The sequence below is a fragment of the Salvelinus fontinalis genome, chromosome 28 (genome assembly GCF_029448725.1).
Source record: "Salvelinus fontinalis isolate EN_2023a chromosome 28, ASM2944872v1, whole genome shotgun sequence".
NCBI lineage: Eukaryota > Metazoa > Chordata > Actinopteri > Salmoniformes > Salmonidae > Salvelinus > Salvelinus fontinalis.
In genome coordinates, this window is record NC_074692.1 from 39,046,859 (window position 1) to 39,060,122 (window position 13,264).

General features: G+C 46.6%; 1 protein-coding gene across 2 annotated transcripts in view; it reads left to right on the forward strand.

Annotated features, from left to right (window-relative positions):
• The window catches only part of LOC129826691 (ATP-binding cassette sub-family A member 2-like), a 149,265-nt gene that overhangs the window by 64,580 nt on the left and 71,421 nt on the right, over nt 1-13,264 (forward strand). For both annotated transcript variants that reach the window (XM_055887697.1, XM_055887698.1), the window contains exons 2-8: nt 1,065-1,158; nt 7,448-7,559; nt 8,047-8,216; nt 9,734-9,855; nt 10,528-10,641; nt 10,734-10,910; nt 11,130-11,351. In XM_055887697.1, the coding sequence (XP_055743672.1) occupies nt 1,065-1,158; nt 7,448-7,559; nt 8,047-8,216; nt 9,734-9,855; nt 10,528-10,641; nt 10,734-10,910; nt 11,130-11,351 (1,011 nt within the window). The remainder of the gene's footprint in view (nt 1-1,064; nt 1,159-7,447; nt 7,560-8,046; nt 8,217-9,733; nt 9,856-10,527; nt 10,642-10,733; nt 10,911-11,129; nt 11,352-13,264) is intronic.

Consider the following 13,264-nt stretch of genomic DNA (forward strand, 5'->3'; position numbering starts at 1 on the left):
ATTTGTATTTCATTTGTGTATTTAACCTTTATCTGACGAGGCAAGTCAATTAAGAACAATTTCTAATTCACAATGATGGAGAGGGGCGTGTGCAGCGCTGAGTAAATGAAAGTACAGAGAAGAAAAAGGGGGAACGTGGTAGTTATTTAAAATCCTTCCTAATGGAGGAATTAACTATCAACATTTCCTTTTCCAGTATTGATCAGAACTGAAGAAGTCATTAGCTGCTGTTTGTGGCTGGTGGTTCTATTTCTCTGCTGTTGTCTGTGAATCTTCCTTTCTGCTGTGCTTTCACTACTAGATGTCTGTCTTCTCTCAGAGCGTGTGAAACTGAACATGACATACACCAATAACCACAGCTGCCCTGATTTGAGTGTGTGAGTGTGTGTGTGGCACCCTCTTCTTCTTCATAAACATATCATATCTGTAACAGACCACTTTGGAAAGCACTGGCAGTATAAGTTGATAGTGCATGATTAGCAAACTGGACACCCTTCACACCAAGTCTCTGATTTAATGGGCTAAGTCAACTCAGTCCATTCACTGTGTTGATCCATTCACTGTGTTGATCCATTCACTGTGTTGATCCATTCACTGTGTTGATCCATTCACTGTGTTGATCCATTCACTGTGTTGATCCATTCACTGTGTTGATCCATCACCAAGTCAATGACAGTCCACTAGGAGTGGTTCAGCGTGGAAAGCAAGTCAGTAGCAAACTGAATTTAACCTAGTAGTTGTTTACTATAGTAAACACACTACGGTCTACACTGGTTTATCTGTTCAGCGGTTTAACTCTCTCTCTGTGTCTCTCGCCTTCCCTCCCCCTTTCTCCCTCCCTCCCTCTCTCTCTAACTCACCCTCCCTCCTCCTCTCTCTCTCAATCTCCCTCCCCCCTCCCTCCCTCTCTCCCTCCCATCTCTCTCTCTCGCCCTCCCTCGCCCTCTCTTCCTCCCTCCTTCTCTCCCTCTCGCCCTCCCTCCCTCTCTCTCTCCCTCTCAACCTCCCTTCCCCTCTCTCCCTCACTCCCTCTCTCTCTCCCTCCCTCCCTCTCCTCCCTACAGTGGGTGTTGGCCTTTGAGATCTTCATCCCCCTGGTCCTCTTCTTCATCCTGCTGGGCCTGCGCCAGAAGAAACCTGCCATCCCTGTCAAGGAAGGTAGGAAAGACGGAAAGAAGGGAGCTTCACAAAAGAGTGTACAAATGAAAGAGTAGTAGAAGGGATGCAGACTGCAGAGTGCCAGTCTGTTTGTGCCATCATGCCAAACATTGTTTCGGAATGGAGTTGGAAAGAGCACAAACAGATCTGGGACCAGGTTACAGAAAGAGAGAACAGATCTGGGACCAGGCTACAGAAAGAGAGTACAGATCTGGGACAAGGCTACAGAGAGAGAGACAGATCTGGAACCAGGCTACAGAGAGAGAGAGACAGATCTGGGACCAGGCTACAGAGAGAGAGACAGATCTGGGACCAGGTTACAGAGAGAGAGACAGATCTGGGACCAGGCTACAGAGAGAGAGACAGATCTGGGACCAGGTTACAGAGAGAGAGACAGATCTGGGACCAGGCTACAGAGAGAGAACAGATCTGGGACCAGGCTACAGAGAGAGAGACAGATCTGGGACCAGGTTACAGAGAGAGAGACAGATCTGGGACCAGGCTACAGAGAGAGAACAGATCTGGGACCAGGCTACAGAGAGAGAACAGATCTGGGACCAGGCTACAGAGAGAGAACAGATCTGGGACCAGGCTACAGAGAGAGAGACAGATCTGGGACCAGGTTACAGAGAGAGAGACAGATCTGGGACCAGGCTACAGAGAGAGAACAGATCTTGGACCAGGCTACAGAGAGAGAACAGATCTGGGACCAGGCTACAGAGAGAGAGACAGATCTGGGACCAGGCTACAGAGAGAGAACAGATCTGGGACCAGGCTACAGAGAGAGAGACAGATCTGGGACCAGGCTACAGAGAGAGAGACAGATCTGGGACCAGGCTACAGAGAGAGAGACAGATCTGGGACCAGGCTAATGCAGAAAAAGATGAGAGGAGAACGGGAGCCAGGGGGGTGAGGAGTGACGGTGGTTGGTGGTTAGTTAGGTACAGTGTTGTGGTTGTGTGGGAATCCTCCGTTGCTACAGCTCACTATTGAAGGGGAGTCCACCACCACCAGTTTGAACACAACACATCAGTCTAACCAGACTTTCAGTGACAGTCCCACTGTGCAGTTCTAGAAGGAACGGAACACTGCTGTAGCCTGCAGATGTAGAGGATGCATTTTGGTCTTAATATAGAATGTTTGCTTCTCAAATGGCACCCTATTTCCTACACAGTACACTACTTTTAGTAGTCCTCTGTAAAGGCTCTAGGGTGCCATTTGGGACGCAGGCTCTGTGTGTTGTTGTGAAAGATGATAACGTAATGCTGTATAGAATTTCTACCTACAGTATTTCTGTTCAGTTGTACAAGGCACAAATGGAGCTTTACTAATCTGCCATTGAATGAAAGTCTGGTTGCATAAAACACTGGTGTCTAGTGTTGTCATTCATACTACTGTTTAGTGACTGTCATGTTTAGTCATGTACTGTCATTGTCCACAGACATCCACACCTGTTTAATTTACCTGTTTTTTTCTTTCTCTTTCACTCTCTGACCCTCTGCTTTTTCTCTCTCTCTCTTCTCTCTCTCCCTTCTCTCTCTCTTCTCTCTCTCTATTCTCTCTCTCCCTTCTCTCTCTCTTCTCTCTCTCTCCATTCTCTCTCTCTTCTCTCTCTATTCTCTCTCTCCCTTCTCTCTCCCTTCTCTCTCTCTTCTCTCTCTCTCCATTCTCTCTCTCTTCTCTCTCTCTTCTCTCTCTCTATTCTCTCTCTCCCTTCTCTCTCTCTTCTCTCTCTCCATTCTCTCTCTCTTCTCTCTCTATTCTCTCTCTCCCTTCTCTCTCTCCCTTCTCTCTCTCTTCTCTCTCTCTATTCTCTCTCTCCCTTCTCTCTCTCTTCTCTCTCTCTCCATTCTCTCTCTCTTCTCTCTCTATTCTCTCTCTCTCTTCTCTCTCTCCCTTCTCTCTCTCTTCTCTCTCTCTATTCTCTCTCTCCCTTCTCTCTCTCTTCTCTCTCTTTCCATTCTCTCTCTCTTCTCTCTCTATTCTCTCTCTCTCTTCTCTCTCTCCCTTCTCTCTCCCTTCTCTCTCTCTTCTCTCTCTCTATTCTCTCTCTCCCTTCTCTCTCCCTTCTCTCTCTCTTCTCTCTCTCTCCATTCTCTCTCTCTTCTCTCTCTCTTCTCTCTCTCTATTCTCTCTCTCCCTTCTCTCTCTCTTCTCTCTCTCTCCATTCTCTCTCTCTTCTCTCTCTATTCTCTCTCTCCCTTCTCTCTCTCCCTTCTCTCTCCCTTCTCTCTCTTCTCTCTCTCTCCCTTCCCTCTCTTTTCTCCTCTCTTCTCTCTCCCTTCTCCCTCTCCCTTCTCTCTCTCTTCCCTCTCTCCCTTCTCTCTCTCTCTTCTCTCTCCCTTCTCTCTCTCCCTTCTCTCTCTCCCTTCTCCCTCTCCCTTCTCTCTCTCCGTTCTCTCTCCTCTCTCTCTTTTCTCTCTTTTCGCTCCCCTTTCTCTCTCTTCTCTCACTCTCCCTTCTCCCCCTTTACCTCTCTCTCTCTCTCTCTCTCTCTCTCTCTCTCTCTCTCTCTCTCTCTCTCTCTCTCTCTCTCTCTCTCTCTCTCTCTCTCTCTCTCTCTCTCTCTCTCCCATCTCTCTCTTCTTTCTCTCTATCTGTTCTCTCTCTCTCCCTCCTCTCTCGCTCTCTCTCTCCCTTCTCTCTCTCACTTCTCTCTCTCTCTTCTCTCTCTCTTATCTTCATGATGCATGTTCACTGCATGCTGAATCAGTCTGTAAGTGTCAAAGTCTTTATCATTGTGGCTTCATGATTATCTCTAAGTTATGAGTACCTTGACTCTGACTTTGGTCTCCAGTTATAATCCTGTCTGGGATGTGGGACAAGTGTGTGTGTATGTGTGTGCTCGCGAGCTATGACTGTGTGTGTGTGTGAGTGTGTGTGTGCGCCTCCCCTCCTGATGTCCGTGTCTCTGTGTTGTCAGCACCGTCTCAGGCATACAAAATGGCACCCTATTCCCTTTATAGGGCACTACTTTTGACCAGGGCAGTGCATTACACAGGGGAAAAGGTTGTCATTTGTGACATAGGTTCAGTGACTGGGAAGGGATCTGTCTACAATGTTGTCTCTAGCCAACAGATCCTATTTCACACATCTTACTAATGCTAAAAAGCTTTGTGCCCAGGTTAGTGCTGTAAGGCACACACTGGCACTCCACCACATATACACAACACACAAGGGAAGCACATGCACCGGCTCACATGTGCAGGGAGCAAATACGAAATGTGATCTGTGACTGCTCTCACACGGTCACAGTGACAAACAAAGTCACTGGGCTGTCTGTGTGAAAATATTCCTTTAAAGGGATTTGTGAGAATTTTGAAGGTGAACATTGTCTCTGTGTGTGTTTGTCTATGTTTCCACGTGTCTGTGTTTCTGTGATAACCAGTTACTGGTGACAATAAATGCTACTGTAAATACTGTATACATAACATAGCTATACCATACATCTGGCTGGAGCTAGCTCTTATTCAGCCTGGGCCCAGATCTGTTTCCTATCATGTCTAAGGAGTGGCATGATGGCACAGACAGACTGGGACCCAGGCTAGCTCTAACTGACTGACACCTAGGCTAGCACTAACAGACTGGTACCCAGGCTAGCTCTGACTGACTGGTACCCAGGCTAGCTCTGACTGACTGGTACCCAGGCTAGCTGTGACAGACTGGTACCCAGGCTAGCTCTGACTGACTGGTACCCATGCTAGCTCTGACTGACTGGTACCCATGCTAGCTCTGACTGACTGGTACCCTGATCTTTTCTGCTGGTTGACTGATCTACTTAACCATTGATTGGACCTTCGATGATCTCATGTCACTTTATCTTGAGCTCAGTGTGTGGAGGGGGACCAGATGTCAGGTCTGACCAGAGATGACTATCCTGAATGGACCAGATGTCAGGTCTGACCAGGGATGACTATCCTGAATGGACCAGATGTCAGGTCTGACCAGGGATTATCCTGAATGGACCAGATGTCAGGTCTGACCAGGGATTATCCTGAATGGACCAGATGTCAGGTCTGACCAGGGATGACTATCCTAAATGGACCAGATGTCAGGTCTGAACTGGGATGACTATCCTAAATGGACCAGATGTCAGGTCTGACCAGAGATGACTATCTTGAATGGACCAGATGTCAGGTCTGACCAGGGATGACTATCCTGAATGGACCAGATGTCAGGTCTGACCAGAGATGACTATCTTGAATGGACCAGATGTCAGGTCTGACCAGGGATGACTATCCTGAATGGACCAGATGTCAGGTCTGAACTGGGATGACTATCCTAAATGGACCAGATGTCAGGTCTGACCAGGGATGACTATCCTGAATGGACCAGATGTCAGGTCTGAACTGGGATGACTATCCTGAATGGACCAGATGTCAGGTCTGAACTGGGATGACTATCCTGAATGGACCAGATGTCAGGTCTGACCAGGGATGACTATCCTGAATGGACCAGATGTCAGGTCTGAACTGGGATGACTATCCTGAATGGACCAGATGTCAGGTCTGACCAGGGATGACTATCTTGAATGGACCAGATGTCAGGTCTGAACAGAGATGACTATCCTAATTGGACCATATGTCAGGTCTGAACTGGGAGGACTATCCTAAATGGACCAGATGTCAGGTCTGAACTGGGATGACTATCCTAAATGGACCAGATGTCAGGTCTGAACTGGGATGACTATCCTAAATGGACCAGATGTCAGGTCTGAACTGGGATGACTATCCTAAATGGACCAGATGTCAGGTCTGAACAGAGATGACTATCCTAATTGGACCATATGTCAGGTCTGAATTGGGACGGGATGACTATCCTAAATGGCACCCTATATGCATTCTCTATTTAGTGCACTATGGGCCCTGGTAAAAAATTGTGCAAAATATACACTCGTAGAAAAAAGGGTTCCAAAAGAGTTTTTCGGCTATCTCCAGGAGAACCCTTGTTGGTTCCTGGTAGAACCATTTTGGGATCCATGTAAAACCCTCTGTGGAAAGAGTTCTACAGGAACCCAAAACGTTTCTACTTGGAACCAAACGCGTTCTACCTGGAACCAACAAGGGTTCTTCAAAGGGTTCTCCTATGGTGATTGTAGAGAATATGGTGCCGTTTGGGAGGCAGGTACTGTTCTCTTAAACAGACTACCTTCACTAGAGAGTCAGTCACTAAAGATATTACTCAGTAGCTCTAAATACAAGTTGCCTTTAGGCACAGATCCAGGATCAGTTTACCCTCTCCCAACCTAACCATAACCATCAGAGGTGAGAAACCCCAAAAACTGACCTTAGATCAGTGTCTCTAGGGGTAACATCATCCTAGACCATTTATGAGAAGTGCTCACTTTGTCTGGAATTGGCTCAGCAGTGGGTGTTTTTAACTGCTATAGGTTATTCAATAAGACAGTAATAGCACCAGAGTAAGTGGCAGCGATTTAGTCTTAGGATAAAGCAACGTTGGTGAAATGGATCGATGTTTATAATCACAGGGAGTAACTCATTTTTATACCTCTCCGACATTCTCAAAGAGGCCTATTTGTTAATAAGCTAGGATTCTTGTTCGGTCCAAAGGGATGAATTCATGTAATATGAGGGAGTGAAGGATGGATGGATAATTAAGTAGAATCGAGAGTGTTGTTGTTGCCAGGCACCTCGCCCAGTGGGTGGATGGATCTACTGCTGCTGAAAGACAAAAGAGTGAGAAAAACTATTTACGGTAGTCATGGAAACATGGGCCATTCCATTGTACACTATTAGCATGGACCTAGTTCTTATTCCAGGCTTGATGAAAGCGTGTCCAGCAGCAGTCACCGTTTATGAGTGGATGACAAACCAGAGCAGACATTAAGATGACAGCACTGTATGTCTCAGCCCTGACATCTGGGTACCTCTTCTCTGCTTCTGACTGTGTGTTATCGGTGATCTGGGTTTCGCTTTCTCTCTAACCTCCTCTCTTTTTTCTCCTTTTTGGTCTTTGGACTACATTCAAACCCTCCAACGAACCTCTTCCCTACCAATCCTTCAATCCACTTCCCTCTCCTCTCTTCTCTCTCCTCTCTTCCCTCTCCTCTCTTCCCTCTCCTCTCTTCCCTCTCCTCTCTTCCCTCTCCTCTCCTCCGGGATTTTCCTGTGAATACTATCCCTTTGTCCCATATATCTCTCTCTTGCCTCGCTATCTCTCCCCTCCCTCTCTATCTATGTCACCCCTCTCTATCTCTCTCTACCCCTCTCTATCTCTGTTCTCCCTACCTACCCTCTGTCCCTCCCTGGTGTCCGTCCTGTCTGTCCAGCCTTCTACAGCGCAGCACCCCTCACCTCAGCAGGCATCATCCCCATCATGCAGTCTCTGTGTCCCGACGGCCAGAGGGACGAGTTTGGCTTCCTGCAGTACAAGAACTCCACGTGAGTCACATAGTCAGTCAGTCCTAGCTGTTCTCCCTCTCCCTGTCTGTCTGTCTGTCTGTCTGTCTGTCTGTCTGTCTGTCTGTCTGTCTGTCTGTCTGTCTGTCTGTCTGTCAGTCCTAGCTGTTCTCCCTCTCCCTCCCTCCCTCCCTCCCTCCCTCCCTCCCTCCCTCCCTCCCTCCCTGTCTGTCTGTCTGTCTGTCTTACAGTAATGGCAGGAGTGGACAATGGTCATAATCTGTAATTGTATGCATATAATCAATGAATCTCTCTCTGTTGATGTGTGGGCTCCTCCTAATGGGAGAAGGCTGTCATTGTGTCTTTGAACTATACCCTACACCTCTCTCAATGCACTATCCTCTCTCTCTCTCTTTTGTCCCTCCCACCTGTCTTTTCCCTCTCTCGCTTTGTCCCTTCCTTTCACTCGCTCGACTCTCTCTCTCCCCCCTACTGCCCCTCCCTCTCCCCCTTCTCCCCCCTCCCCCAGTGTGACCCAGTTGTTGGAGCGGATTAGTGATGTGGTGTTACAGAACCACCTGTTCACAGCAGACAGGCCAGGACTGGGCCAGGAGCTGGAGTCCCTGCAACAACACCTGGAGAGACTCAGCACGTCCACAGGGCCCTCCCCGCTGGACAACTGCTTCAACACCAGCCAAGGTATGTGTGTCAGTTTGTGTCAGACCCAGTTTAGCGGAGCCATAGCATTTTAAACCTTAATAGATGTGAAGGGGGATTCTTTTCAATATAACATATGATGGTTCAATGTCAGTGGAGGCTGGTGACTTGAGGAGGAAGGGAGACTAATGGTATAGGTGTTGGCCGACACAGACGGCAATGCTTGTTTGAAAAATCATCTAAAACAAATTATAGTAACCCCCAATTTTTTTTACGGCATTTACAGTAAAATATTATGAGGAATGGAAGTTTGTCTAAGGGAATGGTAGTGTGCAGGACAGGCTCATCATACCAGCAGTGGTCAACCTTGCTCCACTGATCCCTGATCTACTCAGTGAGCAGACTTCTGTTAAAGCCCAGCAATAGCACACTTGATTATCAGGTGTGTTATTACTGGGCTGAAACAGAACCCTGCACACCCAACACACCTCTAGCAGGGTTGACCAGCTCCAGTTTGAAAATGTTTATACATTGTGTGTGACGTTTAACTGTAATTTTGTTAATAATATAGGTACACATACAGTATAATCTATGGCATATAGGATATATATATATATATATATATATATACACACCTTTAGTCTCAGTCTTAGGACATTCATTGGCACCTCTCTCTTCATCTGCAAACAGTTTTCCATATTTGAGGACAGATCATATCAAAGAAACAGGCTTCATTATATTTAAATTATACAGGACTGAATATTATGTTGATATTCTCTCTCTGTCCTCAAAGTTTTCCCTTCTACGTTCTGGAATTGCTAAATATTTTGATATTGTCCTCCCATCAAATGACCTGCCCTGTTCAGTAGCCTACCTTCTCCTTTTACTGGTAGTCCCCTCTTCATGACAATGACAAATGCATTTGGAGACTGTCTTTTTAATTTAAAATGATTACATCAAGATAGATAGCTAATAGGAAATTAGCTAGCTGATGATATTTATTTAACTTTGCTAAACAGTGTGTAAGTTTAGCTAGCTAGCTAGCAGCTCAGTTGAGTTAGTTTACAACGTGACCTAGCTAGCTAGCAGCTCAGTTGAGTTAGTTTACAACGTGACCTAGCTAGCTAGCTAATACATTGTTTTTAACATTTAAAAAAGATATTTACTTACTTGAATAGGTTCTGCAACCGTTTTTCTCAATCTCAATCGCTCCAACCGGTTCAGGCTTTGTCCGACCAGTCTTTGTGGCCTGTGTACAGTTTGTTTTGAAGCTCGATGCCATGTGGCTACTTACTTTTTCTGGGGGGGGGGGATTCAGTCTAGCACCTGTTGAAGTCTTATGAAGAACTTCTGGGTGAAACGTTGCACATAAAAACAACGGGAACATTCATCAGTGTGTGGATATCTTATCATTATTTAATGAGTTTATTTTTGTACACAGCAGCTGTAAGTTATTGAATGAGTTATACACTGTTTTTGATGGAGTGCTGTGTCATCTCTACTGGAGAAGCGGTTCAGTATATTCTCTGTGGTTGTGCTGAATGATTCTACCCCTGCAGGGTTCACCGTGGCCAGTATGTTGAAGAACCAGTCTGTGTTCCGTCAGTTTCTGGTCAGGAATATGTCTCTCCCCAATAACACCGCCAGCCTTCTGCTCTCCACTCCTGTCAACCTCAAAGAGGTCTGTGCTCCTGTCACACACACACACACACACACACACACACACACACACACACACACACACACACACACACACACACACACACACACACACACACACACACACACACACACACACACACACACACACACACACACTCACACACACACACACACACACACACACACACACACACACACACACACACACACACACACACACACACACACACACACACACACACACTCTGTACCTCCCCAGTCCCCATCAACCCCCCGGGAAGTGTTTTATTATAGAGTAATGACGTCTTTTTTGTTGTTGCAGCGTTTAAATTCCAATGTTGTCACATGACTGATGAAGAATTAAGTAACAAACAATGTCAGTATAGACTGCCAAATCTGAATCTTTCCTCTTGGTTATATTTCAATTTAAATAACACATTTTTGACATCTAAACTAGAACACCCGATTATCAACATTTCAGATTTGGCAAAGACCTGTGTGTGTGTGTGTGTGTGTGTGTGTGTGTGTGTGTGTGTGTGTGTGTGTGTGTGTGTGTGTGTGTGTGTGTGTGTGTGTGTGTGTGTGTGTGTGTGTGTGTGTGTGTGTGTGTGTGTGTGTGTGTGTGTGTGTGTGTGTGTGTGCATCCTGTTCTCTGAATGTATGTGTCCTCTCTCCCCCTGCTGAACTGTAGGTCTTCAACATGATATTTGGCCTGTACTCCAGAGCTGGAGAGGGGAGTAGTCATGCTTCTGAAGGGGCAGAAGAGACCGCACAAACCCCTGCAGAGAAGATCCTTCAACTGGAGGTAGGCTGCTAATTGGAAATATTACATTGAATTGAATCGATCTGAGTGGGTGTATTAGTTCTGCAGTAATCCCCGTACCATCCTCCCTTCAGGAGAAGCTTCTGGGAGCCATGCATAGTGTGGACGGAGGACTGATCCACAAAGCTTTACGAGACCCAACCAAAGCAGCCCATCGGCAGGGCCTACTCAAACTCATGTCTCAGGCATTAGGCCTAGCAGGAGGAGGGGCAGGCCAGAGCTACGATCCCCAGGGACTGAAGGAGATGGAGGTACACTACCTGATATATTCTCCTATATCTATTCCTCCTTTAGCCCGTTTTTTTTTCAATTGAAACACTGACCTTTATTGTACAGCAATACCATTGAAATAATTGATACTATATATGATGATGAGGATGAAGAAGATGATGATGATGAGGTTGATGAGGATGATGATGATGATGAAATGTATATGCTGTTGATTGTAAAAAAACAAAATCTCCCTGAAGGGTGTTCTCCTGACTGGTGCCATGTTGGAAATGCTTACTTGTGGGGAGGATGGGACTGGTGAGCTGAGCAAGATCCTATTGGTTCCCGAGAAGCAGCAGTCCATGCTCCAGGCCTATCGCAGCACAGTGTGTGGTGGCGCGGAAGGACAGAGGACTGAGCGCTTTGGAGAGATGAGCCAGGAGCTGAGAGACCAGATAGACACACAGAGCCTAATTGACAAGGTACAGTACTGAGAGACCAGATAGACACACAGCCTCATTGACAAGGTACAGTACTGAGAGACCAGATGACACACAGCCTCATTGACAAGGTACAGTACTGAGAGACCAGATAGACACACAGAGCCTCATTGACAAGGTACAGTACTGAGAGACCAGATAGACACACAGCCTCATTGACAAGGTACAGTACTGAGAGACCAGATGACACACAGCCTCATTGACAAGGTACAGTACTGAGAGACCAGATAGACACACAGCCTCATTGACAAGGTACAGTACTGAGAGACCAGATGACACACAGCCTTATTGACAAGGTACAGTACTGAGAGACCAGATAGACACACAGAGCCTCATTGACAAGGTACAGTACTGAGAGACCAGATGACACACAGAGCCTCATTGACAAGGTACAGTACTGAGAGACCAGATAGACACACAGAGCCTCATTGACAAGGTACAGTACTGAGAGACCAGATAGACACACAGCCTCATTGACAAGGTACAGTACTGAGAGACCAGATGACACACAGCCTCATTGACAAGGTACAGTACTGAGAGACCAGATAGACACACAGCCTCATTGACAAGGTACAGTACTGAGAGACCAGATGACACACAGCCTCATTGACAAGGTACAGTACTGAGAGACCAGATGACACACACAGCCTCATTGACAAGGTACAGTACTGAGAGACCAGATAGACACACAGAGCCTCATTGACAAGGTACAGTACTGAGAGACCAGATGACACACAGCCTCATTGACAAGGTACAGTACTGAGAGACCAGATAGACACACAGAGCCTCATTGACAAGGTACAGTACTGAGAGACCAGATGACACACAGCCTCATTGACAAGGTACAGTACTGAGAGACCAGATGACACACAGCCTCATTGACAAGGTACAGTACTGAGAGACCAGATGACACACAGCCTCATTGACAAGGTACAGTACTGAGAGACCAGATGACACACAGCCTCATTGACAAGGTACAGTACTGAGAGACCAGATGACACACAGAGCCTCATTGACAAGGTACAGTACTGAGAGACCAGATAGACACACAGAGCCTCATTGACAAGGTACAGTACTGAGAGACCAGATGACACACAGCCTCATTGACAAGGTACAGTACTGAGAGACCAGATAGACACACAGAGCCTCATTGACAAGGTACAGTACTGAGAGACCAGATGACACACAGAGCCTCATTGACAAGGTACAGTAGTGAGAGACCAGATGACACACAGCCTCATTGACAAGGTACAGTACTGAGAGACCAGATAGACACACAGAGCCTCATTGACAAGGTACAGTACTGAGAGACCAGATGACACACAGAGCCTCATTGACAAGGTACAGTACTGAGAGACCAGATGACACACAGCCTCATTGACAAGGTACAGTACTGAGAGACCAGATGACACACAGCCTCATTGACTAGGTACAGTACTGAGAGACCAGATGACACACACAGCCTCATTGACAAGGTACAGTACTGAGAGACCAGATGACACACAGCCTCATTGACAAGGTACAGTACTGAGAGACCAGATAGACACACAGCCTCATTGACAAGGTACAGTACTGAGAGACCAGATGACACACAGCCTCATTGACAAGGTACAGTACTGAGAGACCAGATGACACACAGCCTCATTGACAAGGTACAGTACTGAGAGACCAGATAGACACACAGAGCCTCATTGACAAGGTACAGTACTGAGAGACCAGATGACACACAGCCTCATTGACAAGGTACAGTACTGAGAGACCAGATGACACACAGAGCCTCATTGACAAGGTACAGTACTGAGAGACCAGATGACACACAGCCTCATTGACAAGGTACAGTACTGAGAGACCAGATGACACACAGCCTCATTGACAAGGTACAGTACTGAGAGACC